We start from the raw sequence: 18,291 nt of genomic DNA, 5'->3' as shown, positions 1-18,291 counted from the left end.
ACTGGTAAAATATTATATTATTTAAATATTAACCAAAAAGGTTAAATTAATCAAGTAAAACGGCAAAACCGTATTTGGGACACGACTATGTCTCGGAGACACTACTAAGCGGAATCACTTTGACGCTCAAAGCGGATCTCTTTCTCATTCTCCAATCTTCTTTGGTATCGCTGCTTTTGGGCGCGATCGTTCAAACTTCGCCAGCCACGACCACGAGGTCGTCCAGCATGCATTTTCCATGAAATTAACCTATCCAATTTCGAAATTTCTCTCCGTTGCGTGTCGGCCCGGGTTGAATTTTTGTCGATGCCTAACGAAAATTTCTCGTCTTTAAAAAAATAATCGTGGCTATTGTATCGTCCGAAATTATTTTTTTTATTTTGCACAAACAATATACAGTTTAACCTGATTATAACGTCAAATTTTTACTGGTCCCACGATTTTACTAAACTAGACAATGTTAAAAAACCTACTTGTAACGACATAAAACCCTATTTTAATGTCATATTTGAAGCACTCCCAAATTTACAAAATTAGATTACAAATTTTACTTAAGAAAGAAAATACTACGTGTTCAGTCCTAGGGTCAGAGTCCATTTCCTTGAACGACTGTGAGTGGTACTCTCACAACCTGACTTCGGTTTGCCTGTTTGTAGAGAGAGTCGCCATTTTGTATTTTACTTTCACTCGGTTCTCGGTCCCGAGTACCTACAAGTCTGGTTTTTTTATGCGCGCATGATTTGGGCACTTAATACTCTGTGCCAAATTGCAACTCCTGACATGTACTCCTTCATACCTCTAAGCTGGTAACACAGCAAGCAGTACGATTTTATAAACAAGACATAGTCTTGTTGACAATTATTTTTTAAAGGTAATATTGTTATTTTACAACAACTTTTGTTAGACATTTAATAAAACAAATTTCAATATTTTAAATTTATAAACAAACTGTTCAAACTTTTCTAAAAAGACTAAAATTTATTGTTGTGTATTAAATATTTTTATTAATAAAAATTTAAAATTTGTTTTAGTTTTTCACATTATTTAGTTTTATATTTTTTGTGCGCTCTATTTCTAGTGTGAGAAAGGGGGGCCCGTAGAAAATTTCTAGGGCCCCAAAGTGGATTAATCCGGCCCTGTTCCCATAACATTAGGACAACATCTCATAAGATTTTCAGTAATCAGGTTTTCTCGTTCTTCAATATTTAGTTTTATATTTTTTGTGCGCTCTATTTCTAGTGTGAGAAAGGGGGGCCCGTAGAAAATTTCTAGGGCCCCAAAGTGGGTTAATCCGGCCCTGTTCCCATAACATTAGGACAACATCTCATAAGATTTTCAGTAATCAGGTTTTCTCGTTCTTCAATATTACAACCTTGTAGGACAGATGTACTGTACAGCTTTTTTTGGTTTTTTTACTCTTTCTGCCCGGTGGGCACTAAAAGGGCCTCTTAAAGCAGTCCCATTATGGGTTCGGCCAGGGCCACAATGAGGCGACCGGGTGGTGACATATCCGAACGGACCACCCCACCGGATTCGATCCTAAGTCTCCCAGAGCGGTAGGCTGTCACCTTGACCGCTCGGCCATCCAGCCATATCTCTAATCAAGTGGTTAGATAAGGGACGTAATATTAGGAAGTAGACGACTTCCATTTTATTATTTGTAAAACTCGTTTGCATTACTTGGATGACTAGAACAAGAGTCACCAAACTTTTTTCATCGTCGACCCCCTACAAGTTTTCGAAACCTCACATCGATCCCCACCAAAAAGTTTATGTTACAAGCAAAACGAAATACTATTTTAATACATTTCTTTTAATTTTGCATTTTTTTTCATTTATTATATATTTGTTAATAATAATTTTCGTAACTGATAATCAGTGAGACGGATAAGCTTGATCCTTAGCTCCCCCTTATCCTTAGCTTGATAATCGACCCTCAATAATGTTATATCGACCCCTGGCGGTCGATTTCGACCACTTTGGCGACCCCTGACCTAGAACATTGTTTAGCATAAGGAGGACTTCAAATGGAAATAATTTTCCTTCCAGATATTATTTGACTTTTGGAATAAAGCAATGGTGGAAGCAATCCAAAATGGGGTTCTTCGTCACAATATCCAATACATAAACATCATATTCTTATTAAATCATCCAAGAACTTTTGGATTTTATGTTGGCATATTATATTATATTATTATTGGTCTTCATGTCGTAATGATAAAATTTTAATATTTATTTTATTTATTGATTTAATTTATCCGCTAGTTGACAAAATGAAAATTTAAACGATNTGATCAAAACCATCATCAGCAGGAAATGCAAATACCTAGGCCACATTGCTAGGAACTACCAAAAATACCATCTACTGCCGCTCATCCTGGAGGGCAGGATTGAAGGCAAGAAACGTCCAGGTAGACCAAAAACGGCCTGGCTAGATAACATCAACATCTGGTTTCATATGACAACAGCACAAGTTCTACACACAGTGCTAGACAGAGAACAATATCAAAATGAAGTCGCAAATGCCATTCGGCAGCATTAAAGAAGAAGAAGTTGACAACACTTAATCCTTCTATCAAAGACATATCCAGCGAGGGCAGAGAGGGCAGTTGTCCCTCCCTGCCCTCGTTGCTGGTCACTTTAATAATTTTTCTTCTAGGGAGGGGCAACTGCCCCTCCATAGAAGAAAAATTATTAAAGTGTACTAATTGACACAGACATATAGCACAGACGTATAAATTTAGTATCAGTTTAAATAATAAATATTATGACTAGACTAGAACCATCTGTCTTGAAATCTCGTTCTCCTTCCCACTTCCTCGGAACTAATGTGAGTTGCCTACCCCTCTAGTTCAGATCCTGGGTATGCCTTTCATCTTTTTTTTTTTTCTGTTTTTAAGAAGCGATACGTTGTAACGGTTGTTAAAATAAAAGTTCTTTCTCCATATTTTTTTACTTCACGATTGCGAGCTTTTTATTACTCATCCAACATTTCGTGCTCAACAAATTAGATAAGAATTTATGCAAGTACGTGTCCCACATTGCTGCAAAGTAACAGCATAATCGGATCTCTTTCTGCTTTAAAGCCTACGGCCTAAACCTTCTTTTAAATATACGCGCTTAATCATCTTGAACAATGCTTGTCTTATTGTGCAGCTTATTCAATTGCGCAGAGGAAACGTCAGTCTCATGATAAACTGAAAAAACACTCACTATTTTTTAATTTTCTCTCTTTCCGCCTTGTGAATACGGGAGGACTTATTTAATCATTCCTATCGTGGGTTCAGTCTTCCGTCAAGTTCACAATGAGAATGGCCTAATGGCGATGGGCAAGAGACAACATATCTGAGACAGACCATACTCCAAAAAATTCCTCGGTTTTTCGAATTGTCCGGTTTTGATTCCAGTTTCCAGACCGTTAGGCTGATATCTTAACCACATCGGCTTCTGGCTGTCAAACATTCACTATGGCCGCTCGAATAGCTAACAGGCAGATAAAAAACCCAGAAATATTTTAAAGATTGTCTATCCCGAATATATCGGGCCCGTACCTTATCATCAAGCCACCGCTGTGTGGGCCTGAATGAATTTACAAATCGGCTTAAAAAGTTCTTAATGCCGACAGGAAGAAACTCATTATTATATTGTCAATAAAAATAGAAAAATAATCAGTGTTGATAGCTTACATAGATTTATTCTTTAAATCTAACGAATTCTTAAACCATAGAAAATTACATTAATTTTAATTTAATTTAATATTTTTTAACATTATAATTTAATTAATTACAGTAATTAATTAGTGAATTTTTCGTTTTTATTAAAAAATCCTAATTTTTGAAATATCGTTAGAGGGCGCTAAGTATAAAGCGTGGTTTATTTCTATTATAATTGCCTTGTGTCGCTGGTATAGTGATATATTATAATCCCATTATAGCAATCTTATTTAAAAGTATACAAAAAATCATAAATTTTGATATTAATAAGATTATTGAACAATTTATTATAACATTTGTTAAAGATTTATAACGTAATAATAATAATCAATGAGTAAATTACCAAAAAATGTAATGTCTTTGTCAAGGGTATGTACAGTACAGTATATATATCATTTTTGACAAATAACTTATTTAATATTATGCATAAACTGATTCAAATAACTAATTGTGTATGTATGTGACATTTATGTTTAACTTGAGCTACATTGGATTAAAGTATAGATATAAATCAATCATTTATTAAGAAAAACAAAAAGAAAAATCTAACTCAGATGATTTGCTAAAGTAAAGTAAAAAAGAAGATTGATTAAAGGTATTGTTCAGAGAAAATAGAGGGAAGTCAATCAATAAAATGTCATTAAAAAAAATGAATGAAAAAAAGTGATCTGATTTGAACTTGCGGAAAATGTTATAGTAATAGAAAGAATGCAAAAGACTGATATGACAAATTCTTAATCAGTTTTGGAGATAAGTGCTTGAGATGATATTAAATGATAAGTTTAGCATTGTCCTATTAAATTCTTAGAGCTCTGTAATGGATGGCTAATGTATAAAGTATATTTTTTCCTGTTATAATTTATTTATTAGTAAAATGTCCTTCTGATTAATTTTTATATTTCTTTACCCTTTATTTATAATCAAAGCTAAAATACAAATTGCACTTTTTTCACTTCAAAATTTTATGTATAAAATTTTGGTAATGTAGTTTACATTTGTAAAATAAAATGAAGTGTTTTTGGTAATATTTAGGTCTATCAATTATTGGGTCTTTTTGAAATTGTCACATAAATATTTATTATTATAATTTTTTTTATCAATGTAAAGCATTATGAAAGTAGTTTTAGTATAAAGAGCTAAAGTAATAATGCAATAATGCATTAAATAATAAATAATGCATTATAATTTTGTATAATAATGTAATTCATTAATTTGTATTATAAAAATAAATATAATTTAATATACTGTACATACTGACATAAATATACATAAATGACATCCACACTGGGGGTTAAGCCAAGTCAGACAAAGGGGATGGGAGAGGTTAAGATTGAGGCCGTTTATTTCATTAAATTTTATACAGCTCATGCATTTTATTATATTTATTTCAGAATTTCTTGTATGTTTCATTTTTACTTATAGTTTCTATCATTCATAAAGTGATAAAGGTTTTAAGATGGGGTCAAGTTTTGTTGGATATCTGAAGAGGGGAGGGTTGTTACAGAAACTTGGACAAACTAGGACAAGATGGGGAGGGGAGTAAAAATTTCAAGAAAAATGATGATGTAATTTATGGACAGCCCTTAATAGCAAGTTTGATGTCATGTAGTTACCTTCCAGTCTGCTTGTGCAAGAGAAATAGTGACTGTATATATGAGCACAAAGAAAGAACACCAATTTTTGAAGATAGTATCCTTCAAAAAAACATATAGAATAGTAACAGTATAGATTAGAAAGAAAAGTGACAATTTTAAAATGACCCAATAATTGATAGACCATCTAAATATTACTAAAAACACTTATTTTTGTTTTACGAAAATAAACTAATTACCAAAATTTTTTTATTCAATTGATTTATTTAATTTTGTATTTAATAAGTGTACTGTACATTTATAAAGATTTGTTATATTATTATTAATGCCAGTTTTAAATAATAGATTTGTATACAACATACTTATGTAGGAATGTTATTTTTTTTCAGTTTATTCTAAGACAACAAACTTTAAAGTTATATAAAGATTTTATGAGAGCATTGAAATTAGTAGAAGATAAAGAACAAAGGAAAGAACTACATATGTGGATTCGAGAAGATTTTGAAAAGAATAAACATCATGCAGATGAGGTAAATTTAAATGAGAAAAATATACATTTTAAATGAAATAAAAGTGGCTTGAATTTTATTTGCTACATTTTAAACTGAAAATTTATTACAATGAGTGTGAATCAATCAACTCTAAGTGGTCATTGTTATTGTGGAGCACTGGAAGCTGAACAGTATATGTTGGATTGTCAGAAATGCCGAAAATTATTTCATCTTGGTTGTTTAATATCTGGTCGACCAAGTAATATAATGGGGGATACATACTTCAATTTTACTTGTTCTCTTTGCTCTCCAACTGGCAATGAAGTTGTGGAAAGAAGTAGATTGCTCTGGATACATGCAATATTATTAACTTTATATAATCTTCAGTTAAAAGGTGGTGGAAAATGTGGGTTTTATCGATGGAGAGAGCATATTTGTAATTTCATTGATCGGAATTGGACGACATTTTTTGGAAATACAAGAACAAAAAAAAAGACTTCTACATGGCATGGAACAGTTGCTGGAACATTATCAGCAAATTGTCCACAACTTTTTAGATCTGGTTCATCTGTTCTCAAGGAGAATGGCTGGTGGGCACTTGCTGATTCTTCTTTACCAACCCCTACTGAACTTGAAATATTGTTAGCAAATCAAAAAATTGGTCGTAAGAATAAATGTTCAGTTCAAGAGGTATCACCAAAAGTGGAAGGACTTCGTCATAGATCCACTAAAACTGCTATTCAGGCTGCAATGGAATTAAAAGAAAGGAGATCAGTTCTGCAAGAAGCTAAAGAGATCCGAAAAACAAAACAGTTATTTTCATGCCAAGATAATGATATTCCATCTTTGAATGTAAATGAAACTGAAGAAAGAAAAATGGATGATTGCAAAATTGAGACATTGGATAGTTATAGTGGTGCAGTTTCTAAAAATGATTCAAATTTTAATTTAGACTTTAATATTATGCAAGATGAAAGTATTTCTGATTTGAATAATGAAATACATATATCTGGCAAAAATATTATTGAGGAAAGTACTGAGCAGAAATTAATTTTTAATAAGGAAAGAACTATAGAAGAAACTGTACAAGAAAATTTATTTAAAGATAATGATATTCCTTCAACAAAAGAAGAAATTGTGGAAGGAAATGTTTTAACTGACTTTTCTTACTTATTACAAACAGATGAAAATGATGATTTTGATATAGATCCAACATCTATATCTTCTCCATTGTTACATCATCCGGAATTACCAGCTGTTGAAGATTTATTATCTACATTTTCTTGTACAGATGAAAAAACAGTTTCATTAACTGAAGGAGTTGACATTAAGGAAGAACCTGAATCAGATGAAGATAAACAACTAGATGAACCTGATGATCAAATATTTGAAAGTGATGAAGAGATTGTTACCAATAATCATCCATGTGCTTCAACTGTTCCAGAAGTTGGTCGAAAAAGAAAAGCAGTTTTTAAAGAAGAACCAACAAATGTTTCAAAACCATCTAAAACAAAATGTGAATTGATGACTATTTATGATGAGCAGCTTCTTTTAAAAAAGTTAGATGCAATGTATGATACTATTCAAAAATGTCCAACTGCAAGGAGACTTAGGCGTAAATTAATTATTCGTAAATTGAAAAGAGAGAAAAATTTACCTATATTTAATTTAGACACAGAAGTTCAATTGCACTGTGGTCTTATTCAACAAGAAAATGTTGAAAAACCAGTATTTAAATGCCTACCATCTGTGCAAAGTAAACCTGGAAATCATATTTTAGATCGTTATCAAACTGGTCATTACATTGTTTGTGGAACTTCTCATCATCATCCAAATTTTGTAACTAGATTAATGGGTTTTGAAGAAGATCAAGAATGTATCATTAGTCCATATACAGCAAGAATTCTGAAACCTTATATATTTCGAGATTATGAAACAACTCCATTGAAATTAAAATTAATGAATGAAATTATAGCACATTATCATAGACATGATAAGGATTGGAAACCATTACATCATCATCCAATTGATTATTGTTATGTAAGACCTCAACATATTGCTGTTGTGAATTCCCTTTGTAGAGAATACTTTTGGCCAGGTATTGATCTTTCAGAATGTTTACAGTATCCAGATTTTAGTTGTGTTGCTTTATATCGAAAAGTAGTGATTGGATTTGCATTTATGGTTCCAGATGTAAAGTATAATGAAGCTTACATCTCATTTATTTTTACTCATCCTGAGTGGCGAAATGCTGGTATAGCAACATTTATGCTATACCATCTTATTCAAACTTGTATGGGTAAAGATGTCACTTTACATGTATCTGCAACAAATCCAGCATTATTTTTATATCAGAAATTTGGTTTTAAAGTGGAAGAATTTATTTTAGATTTTTATGAAAAATATTTTCCTCCTAATACTAAAGAATGTCGACATGCCATGTTTCTTCGACTGAGTCGATAGCAATTATCATTAGTTAATAATAAATTTTTTAAATATTTATTTTTTTAATCTCTCAATTTGTAAAAGTAAAGCATATTTTTCAGTGAAATATTTGAAATAAAATTGTATCATCATTAATATTAAATCATAAATTATTGTTTTGATAATGGGATAGTCAAGTTTAACTTCATTCATTTGACTTTCAGGTGGTTATTAGAATGTTGTTGTCTCAGGGACGACTTCAGCTCAGAGAATTGCAGACCACAATTCATTTGGTTAAATAATTTTTTATGTACAGTTCTGTATAGTTTTGTTATAGTTATTGTATAGTACAAATACAATAAATATTCAATTATTATTTATATGTTTTTATGCTATAATTTTAATATTAGAAGAAATTATTTTAATTAAATTTTTACTTTAATATTTTATTTTTGTTAAAAACAAATTTAATAAAACAGTCCTTTTTAAAAAAAATTGGTAATAATACTCTCATATGTTTGTTTACATATTTATAATGCATATTATATTAAAAAATTTAGTGATTATTACTGAATTTTAATTGACTCTGTTCATGTTTTTAATAATTTTACAAATTATTCAAAAATATTTTTAAAAATATCAAATAAAAATGTCATAATTTGGTCTAAATTATAATTCAAAATATTAATATGAAATTTATATATTTTCTATACACTTAATTGGTTTAATTAACTCTACTCATCTGTTGCATTTACACTATTTTAGCTTTCTTTTCTTTAGCCTTGATATTATAGATATGCAACAATCAATATTTTGATTGTTTTTGAATGCTGTATTATTTTTAAATTAAGCTGAATGTAGAATGTTATTTCTTTACAAAATATTCATTATTAGTAATAATTTATAATTTGCACTTTTAATATTGCTTAAATGATAGTTGAATTATTTTTAGTGAAATCTCAATTATGACAAAAATTATGAAAACTACTCTGTTGTAATATCTTATCATGAACATATTTTTATTTGTAAAATATATACAGGGTGTTTCACAGCCTCTCCGCAAAGTTTTTTTTTGAATAACTTTTGAACCACGTGGTTTTTCAGCCTCAATTTTTTGTAGGTGGCACTTTGAACAAAAAGAAATTGCTTCTACACAAAAGCACGTTGCTTCAAAACATTTGATTTTTTCGTAAGTGGTCTTGCCTGGCCACCTTACAGCCCTAATTTGAGTCCACTAGACTTCTTTCTTTGGGGATGCATGAAGGATCAGGTGTTCAAGAATAACCCTACTACCCTCAGTCAGATGAGAGAAAGCATCGAGACGATCATGAACGGCATCTCAGATCAGACCTGTAGTAATGTGATTGCTAATTTCCAAGAGAGACTGCACTACTGCATCTCAACAGAGGGCAGACATTTCGAAAATATCTTGCCTTAATTTCCTTTTTCATCTTCTATCTTTGCTAAAAATTTCATTAAAAAATTCGAATTTTCAAAAAAGTTATTCAAAAAAAACTTCGTGGAGAGGAAATACCCTGTATATATACAGTATTTTTTGATTATTTTTATTTTGACTGTTAATTATTGGAATACATATTTATTGAAATATAAACGCTCAAATAACCTCTAAATGAAAAATATGATGTTCATATATCAAGTAAAAGTAATTTTTAATCCTGTGTCAAAATATACAAGAGTTAAATTTATATAAAAATGTATTTAATACTGTATATTGATTAAATAAGTATATTTTTTTTGACAATATTTATTTTATAGAACTTTAATTCAATAATTCTTGTCTTTATCGGATGATAACATTCAACTGAAATTTGAAAAATTCAGTAGCATATTTTTTAACTAAACAAAATAAACATTTCTTAATTAAACTTTGATTACTTTAAAAACAGTACTAATGAAATAATTAACTAAAATTTTATAAATGTTATGGAAGATACACTTCCAATTCATAACTTGAAATGAAAGATAATGAGACTTCATTGATACAATATACTTCTACTACAAATGAATACAAGGTTTTCTTTTTCTACATAAAAAAAAGTGCCACAATAATTGTAACAGATATGAAGCATTCTTCATTGAATTTACATACAGCTAATCTGATCATAGGGAGAAGCACTACAAATTAAAAACATAGAGACTGTGAAATAGTTGTAGGACAGGAGCTCTGTGTAAGCATATATATGACTTCAGTCAGAATTATGTTGTTAAAATTTTATCGAGCTGATAGTACTCGGGTGTCTATTTAAGAAATTGAAAGGATTTATGATTACAATATGAACTGAGATTATAAATTATGAAAATGTTACAAAAACTATTTATATATTGTTTTGTAAGATATGACTTAATATGTCTGCAGTGTTGTCTGAGATATGACTTATATATATATAAGTCATATCTCAGACAACACATGCACAGAAAATGGCATATTGTGCCTGAAACAATACATTACAGATGCTCTTAATACTTACAAATTACATAGACATAATCAAGTAACAAAAATTATACATCTAATATATAAACACATTATTATTTATTCAGTACCATACTATAAATACAAACCATAACTAAAAGGCAGATGACATGAGGAATTTCAGCTTTGATGCCATCATGATTTACATAACTAGTATACTAAAAAAATTATACAAATTGTTTTATTAAGCTATGTTGATCTCAGATAAAACAATCTATTACAATAGATCAGCCATTACATTCATTGACAAATAGAATAGAATTATATACATCATAACCATCCCAAACACTTACTATGTACAAAATACTTATACTGATAAAATCAATAAACCTACATTTTCCTTTCATAACTCTGTGATATAACTAGATGTCATAATATTTCTAGAAATAATATATCTTAATTACAATAATCCATAAAATCTGATTTTTAAGTAATGCCAAATGATTGCCAAAATATCAGGCTAGAATAAGGCTAATTTAATAATTAGATGTTAAGTAATTTGACTAGAGGCATGCAGTTAGGCTCCATTTTGTAATAATTTTAATAATTATAATTATTATTTCAGTTAGCCTTATTACATCCAAATATTTCACCAGATCATTTGACATTAATTACTATATTTGCATCACAGAAAGATCAATTACAGAGGCAACAATATTAAACTTGTATTTTTGAAACTTAAATCCAGATATGTACAGTAATGGCTCATAAACATATTTATTTTTAGCAGCTGTTTCCACTTCAATTCAGCATAGAATTTGTTACTAGTACTAATTTTAAGTATTACATTCACATCATCACTTTAAAAAGTGCACCTAAAAGTACAATTTGAAGATAGCTAAAAGATAGACATGTGAGGCCTGGAAATAGCGTTAAAAAGAGAAAAAAAAAATGTAAAATATGTTAAGATCAACAGTAAAGAAAACAAATTGTAAAAGTGTCAAATTGGTGACATTGGACTTTGACATCGATGCTTATAAAGAATAGCAAAAAAAAAAACAAAATTTTAATTAAAGAAAATTTAAAATTTAAAACTTTATGATGCTGTTTAGAAAGCAAAATGAAACTAGTAAAATATCAGAATGAGCGTGAGTGTCATAGTCATTGATTAAATGCGATCAGAGTCTAAAAGAAAGTATAAATAGACCATCTCTAGCTGACAAATATTTGAATATAAAATAAGAATTTAGATGCAAATATTTAATATATTTTTTCAACAGAACTTAAAAAAGTTCTGTTGAAAAAATCTCCATCTCAACAGAACTTAAAAAAGTTCTGTTGAGATGGAGGAGAGGTTTAAAAATGATAAAAATCCTTATTTTTAAGATCTCAGTTTTAATCCAATATATAACTAAAATAAACATATTCATTTTTTTTATTGTGATTACTTTGTGAGTTGTAAAATAATAAGTTTAAGAAAGAATATTATAATTTCTAATGAAAGCATATAAGAATTTTTGTTACTTTGTGTCATACAATATTGTCACTAAATTTAGGTATAAATGAGGGATATAAGATCGGTTAATCTGTATTTATATGAATATAAACAATTTAAACATTTATATAATGACTATAATAAAAGTTTTATGCATTAGTTAAGAAAATAAAATATAATATTAAATTCACAAATTATGGGGTTGGGTTATAATAATGATTAATCCAGAAATACTTTGTAAATTTAGAAAACTAAATAACATATTTTTCAATTCCCAATGTAAACAGTCACATTTTTTCTGAATGACAAGGACTAAGTAGACAAGAATATCATTTAATATATTTTATTACCATTCTTGATGTATATGCATTTTGGGCTTTAGCCCCTCTCCTATACTGGTATGTTTTACACAACATATTTAGTAAAATTGCCTAGGCTTTGTAACTGTTATGTTTGTTGTCAGTTTATAGTAAAGGAAGTATAGTATAGTAAACAAGATTAATTTCAATTCTGCTTCTGCTCCAAAGAAAAAACACATCACCATGGACGATCGTCGTGAAAGAAAAATCCCCGAGTTGAAGAAAATGACTCCTAGCGATGAAGAAATGCTTCGGAGATTTAAGGACATCTTCGGCGACGCCAGCAGAAAGATAGAACAAGATTAATGTTTACTTATGTTCATATCTGTTACAAAAACCTTTTACATATAAAAAATTTTACTAAGTATGTTATATAAAGCATGTACTGAAGAGCCAAAGCCCGAAATGCATATATGTTAAGAATAGTAATAAAATATATTGGATGTTATTCTTGCCTGCTTAGTCCTTGTCATTCAGAAGAAATATGGTTGTTTATGTTGGGAATTGAAAAATACATTATTTAGTTTTCTAAATTTATGAAGTATTTCTGAATTAATAAAAAAATATATATGTATTAATTATTTTATATTAATCTAGTGAATTTTTAAAAATTTTAAAATTATAATATTGACATAAGTGTGATATTAAAATAGAAATCTGCCAACAGATAGATAGCAATGACAGTAAAGGTGTCAGTCTGCTTGCTCTAGGGACCTGGTTTTCAGTTTGGATTAGCAATTTTTTATAAGTAATCTGTCCTGGCTATATCATGTCCCATCTCTCATCACACACTGCTTCCATTGTAAGTTAGCCAAGCCCAAGATGGGTATGATTAAAGGTCTTCCTTATTACTTAGAGAGCAGAGCTAAAAAATAATAATAATTGATTACTGGTATATTTTTGCTAACTTCTCTCAAAAGATTTTCTCTTAAAAATTGAAGACAAAGTATAAGAAAAAAATTTTTAATTAAAAATATACTATAAATAAATGCATTATAATTTAATTAATCTGAATTTCACTAATTAAACTTTCTATACTCCAAATTGTCTTTACATATCTTGTGACAAGTTAAAATCTCATATTTTGATTTTAATGAAATTTTTAAATGAGATGATCATTTTCAAATATTTTATGAATTACAGTATAAAATGTATATTCAATATAGTATAACTTAATAAAAGATTAATTTTTATTTTCTATTACAAACTAATCAAGATGGTACTTTTAATGTATTTATATTCTCTACTATTTATTATCCTTCCCATAATTTGTTAATATGAATATTGATATATTTCATATCCATTTATTTATTAAATTAGACAGATTTAATTGCATTATAAGTTTTTTATTTTAAGCTTTTAAAATTTATATTTATTGTATGAATGAGCCAATTTTTCTTCTATTATTAGTACTACTATAATGTAAAATTCATTTTATGATTTTTATCTAGTAAAATACTTTAACTTGTTAATATATTAATTGATTTGTAAATTAACATAAAATTATTTTAATACATTCTCATAAAAAATTACCATAAATATATACATTTTACAAGTCATATTAGAAAAAAAATTTGTTTTGTGAAGCTAATGAAAAATTTAATTCCTCAAAGTTTTGGAATATAAAAATTAAAATTTGAGTTTTTGAATATATAGGTTTTTTTTTCAAATTGCTTTTTAATTAATATGTAGCAATAATAAATTAATTCAAATTTTATTTTAATTTTCTCCAATTGAAATTATATAATTTCAGAAGTTGTAGGAAAAATTAAAAAATTTTACATTCTGATTTCCATTATATTATTATTGCAGAATATATATATATATATATATATAATTGAGATGGGTTGATAATAATAATAATCAGCACAGAGCCCAAACGGTTAGGAGTTGAAATTTGGTACATGGTTAAGGTACGTCACGAGAATGCACACTAAGAAGGGATTTTTCGAAATTCCCCCGGGAGAGGGACAGGGTTAAGGCTTCAACTGTTAAGTAACAATGGAAATATCAACAAAGGAAGTATTAAGTAACAATGGAAGTGTTAAGAGAAAGTGACGTGCAAGATTTACAGGCGCAGATGCAGTTTTTTTGTGTTTTAATAGGGTACATCATGAGAATATACACTAAGAAGAGATTTTTCGAAATTCCACCAGTGGGGGTGAGGTTGTTAACACTACCCCCACAGGGAAGTGTCAACAATGGAAGTGTTAAGAGAAAGCAATTTGCAAGATTTACAGACACAGATGCAGTTTTTTCATTTTTGTGGGAAATCAAACGTTTTTTAACCCATCTAAAAATTCTCTAATTAGTCTGGAAACAGGGGGACCTAATTCTTGCATTCTTTGAAAATGGGTAAGATTGACTATAATGTAATAATCTTAACCTTCCTAAGGTTACTTTTTGCCCGAGCAATGCCTAGCCTATCTGGTAGTATAATATATGACATAAATATGATCCTAAAGATAAATTGTATGCAATAATTTTCAATATGAAATGTATAATCAGTTAATCTATATAATATATATATATATATATATATAACAATGGTTCTTGCTGCTTATAAGTTATCAAAAATTTAATTAAAATGTGCTACACAATAATCAACTAATGTATTTTCTTTGTTTCATTGTGTTATATGAAGGGTTCAGGTGTTAAAAGATAATTGCAATTTCCATTAGTGTGTTATAATGTGAGCTAAGAGCTAAACAACAATGTATTTCAATTTGAATATTATATATGTTTTAACTATAACTTGCACTTTATTCTGATTAAAGTAAACAAAGCATGAAACTATAAGACATTTCATTTTTCCATTTTCTCTAAATTTTCATTACGGTGCTTATCATCTTTTACATGCAAATCTTTCATATATTAAACAGATTTAAAAATAATAATAATAATAATCAGCGCAGAGCCCAAACGGTTAGGAGTTCAAAGTTGAAATTTGGTACACAGTTAAGGTACGTCACGAGAACGCACACTAAGAAGGGATTTTTCGAAATTCCCCCGGGAGAGGGACAGGGTTAAGGCTTCAACTGTTAAGTAACAATGGAAATATCAACAAAGGAAGTATTAAGTAACAATGGAAGTGTTAAGAGAAAGTGACGTGCAAGATTTACAGGCGCAGATGCAGTTTTTTTGTGTTTTAATAGGGTACATCATGAGAATATACACTAAGAAGAGATTTTTCGAAATTCCACCAGTGGGGGTGAGGTTGTTAACATTACCCCCACAGGGAAGTGTCAACAATGGAAGTGTTAAGAGAAAGCAATTTGCAAGATTTACAGACACAGATGCAGTTTTTTCATTTTTGTGGGAAATCAAACGTTTTTTAACCCATCTAAAAATTCTCTAATTAGTCTGGAAACAGGGGGACCTAATTCTTGCATTCTTTGAAAATGGGTAAGATTGACTATAATGTAATAATCTTAACCTTCCTAAGGTTACTTTTTGCCCGAGCAATGCCTAGCCTATCTGGTAGTATAATATATGACATAAATATGATCCTAAAGATAAATTGTATGCAATAATTTTCAATATGAAATGTATAATCAGTTAATCTATATAATATATATATATATATATATATAACAATGGTTCTTGCTGCTTATAAGTTATCAAAAATTTAATTAAAATGTGCTACACAATAATCAACTAATGTATTTTCTTTGTTTCATTGTGTTATATGAAGGGTTCAGGTGTTAAAAGATAATTGCAATTTCCATTAGTGTGTTATAATGTGAGCTAAGAGCTAAACAACAATGTATTTCAATTTGAATATTATATATGTTTTAACTATAACTTGCACTTTATTCTGATTAAAGTAAACAAAGCATGAAACTATAAGACATTTCATTTTTCCATTTTCTCTAAATTTTCATTACGGTGCTTATCATCTTTTACATGCAAATCTTTCATATATTAAACAGATTTAAAAATAATAATAATTATATGGATAATAACTATTATTCATAATAAATACTATTTTTATAATTAATTAATTAAAAATAAAATTTATAATACTATAAATATTCAATAAATTTTTTTCATAAAATATTTAAATTTTTAATTTGATTACTTATGCTTATTACAATTACTTTGAAATAATTTAAGAAAAAGCTCATAATTGCTTAAAAAAAGAATTAAAAATTCTACAAATTAATTATACAATAAATAGAAAATATACAGAAAAAAATAATAACTAATCAATCAAGAGCAGATTCAAATGTTTTCTTCAAGATGAAATTATTTTTCAATGATATTAAAGTGCATTCAGCATTGAAATTGAAAATTTCCTTACAATAAAAACTTATATAAGATATGATATGATATAAATTGACTCTGATCAATAGGAGAGTTGAATTTATCATGACTTATGTCAACATTTCAGATTTATGCTTTACAACAATTTTACAGAATCAATATAATAAAAAAATTTTTTATATAAAAAAATAAATAAAATTTTTATTATACTGTACTGTTATGTTATTTTTTATTAAGTTATATAATTTTGTAAAAAGTCCTATTTATATATAAACATATTAAAGGTTTCTAATAAATAGATATTTTGTAAACAACTTATTTAGGAAAAATTTTTATTTTAAAAGTTTTAAATATTCATGTAACAAATATGTTATAATTTATGTAAAATATAATTTTTAACTTAAATATTTTTGAAATCTAGATGGCTAAGGTGATAAAATGAATCAGCCTCCTTTATAGGAGACCTGGGATTGAATCTGGGCAAGCAGTCCCAGGAATTTGTTTTGAGTAGTCCCAGATATGTTGGCCATCCTTCACAATCCTGCTGTCTCCATTGTTAAACTTGCTAAACTCAATGGTTATGGATTAAAAAGTTGCTTAGTGCTTAGAGGCAGAAAGAGTAAAAAAAAAAAGTACTTAAATAACTCAACTTTCAAATAGAGTACTTTTGCAATATTTATTATATCATTATATCAAGTGATTGTAAATATATATTAATATTGTTGTAATTTAATAATAATAAAATGTAGTTTTTGCAAATTTCACAAAAAATTTGATAACAAACTTAAAAATTACAACTTAACAAGTGGCTTGCATTAACCCCAAACTACATTGTTTCAACTTGGAATTAATCAGGAAAATCAGATACATAATAAATTATTGGAATTTATTTTAAATTTAAAAAATATATTTTAAGAGAAATTGTTATACTGTTTTATTATTTTACAAAATAATTTTTTCTATTAAAATACAGAAACATGCTTTTTTCATATTCTTCTCATTGAAGAAACATACAGTACTTCAAGTTATTTTAATACTAAAATCATAATACAATTATTCAAAAATATTCACTACAGTATATAAAATGAGTCATCCCCACAATAGATTTAATTTTTTTAATGTGCTTTTAATGACATTTTTATACATGTTATAGTTGAGTATGACTTTGTATATGAGCAGTCTTTTTATAAATTTTTGTATGATATAAGGTGCGTTTCAAATTTATACGGACACGAAAAAATTAAAGTGAACCCCAAATTTTCTGCATTAAGTGACAAATGTTTTATTAAAAATAACATGGATTTACATGTTTCCACACTGCAAAAAAAATTTTTGCAGTGTGGAAACATAGGTTTCACTTTATTTTTTTCGTGTCCGTATAAATTTGAAACGCACCTTAAATGTAAGAATAGAACTTTCATTTTATAATAATTGCAAACGAGCGATTATTTATTGTGACATCGTCACAATGCCGGGCTGCAATTTTTAATCATATTTTAATTTATTTAATTTAAAATATA

General features: G+C 28.3%; 1 protein-coding gene across 3 annotated transcripts; it reads left to right on the top strand.

Moving 5' to 3' along the window:
• Positions 1 to 4,124: 4,124 nt before the first annotated feature.
• On the top strand, positions 4,125 to 17,376 carry LOC111617927 (cysteine-rich protein 2-binding protein-like). 3 transcript variants are annotated; one of them, XM_023359296.1, is made up of 2 exons: positions 4,125 to 4,308; positions 5,695 to 8,537. In XM_023359296.1, the coding sequence occupies exon 2, from the start codon at positions 5,926 to 5,928 to the stop codon at positions 8,257 to 8,259; it is 2,334 nt and encodes a 777-aa protein (XP_023215064.1). In that variant the 5' UTR covers positions 4,125 to 4,308; positions 5,695 to 5,925; the 3' UTR covers positions 8,260 to 8,537. The 3 variants fall into 3 exon arrangements, with proteins under 3 accessions (XP_023215064.1, XP_023215066.1, XP_023215065.1); XM_023359298.1 differs by lacking the exon at positions 4,125 to 4,308 and adding an exon at positions 17,193 to 17,376 and having other exon boundaries at positions 5,683 to 7,894; XM_023359297.1 differs by lacking the exon at positions 4,125 to 4,308 and having other exon boundaries at positions 5,683 to 7,894; positions 8,445 to 8,478.
• Positions 17,377 to 18,291: the final 915 nt, after the last annotated feature.

The sequence above is a fragment of the Centruroides sculpturatus genome, unplaced genomic scaffold (assembly GCF_000671375.1).
Source record: "Centruroides sculpturatus isolate CEXI.00-Female unplaced genomic scaffold, Cexi_2.0 scaffold57, whole genome shotgun sequence".
NCBI classification, from domain to species: Eukaryota; Metazoa; Arthropoda; class Arachnida; order Scorpiones; family Buthidae; genus Centruroides; species Centruroides sculpturatus.
The sequence above is the reverse complement of the archived record's forward strand: the minus strand, read 5'-3'. Positions and strand labels throughout refer to the sequence as shown.

Coding starts and splice junctions, on each gene's coding strand:
- LOC111617927 (XM_023359296.1), top strand. CDS start 5,926: ATGAGTGTGAATCAATCAACTCTAAGTGGTCATTGTTATTGTGGAGCA.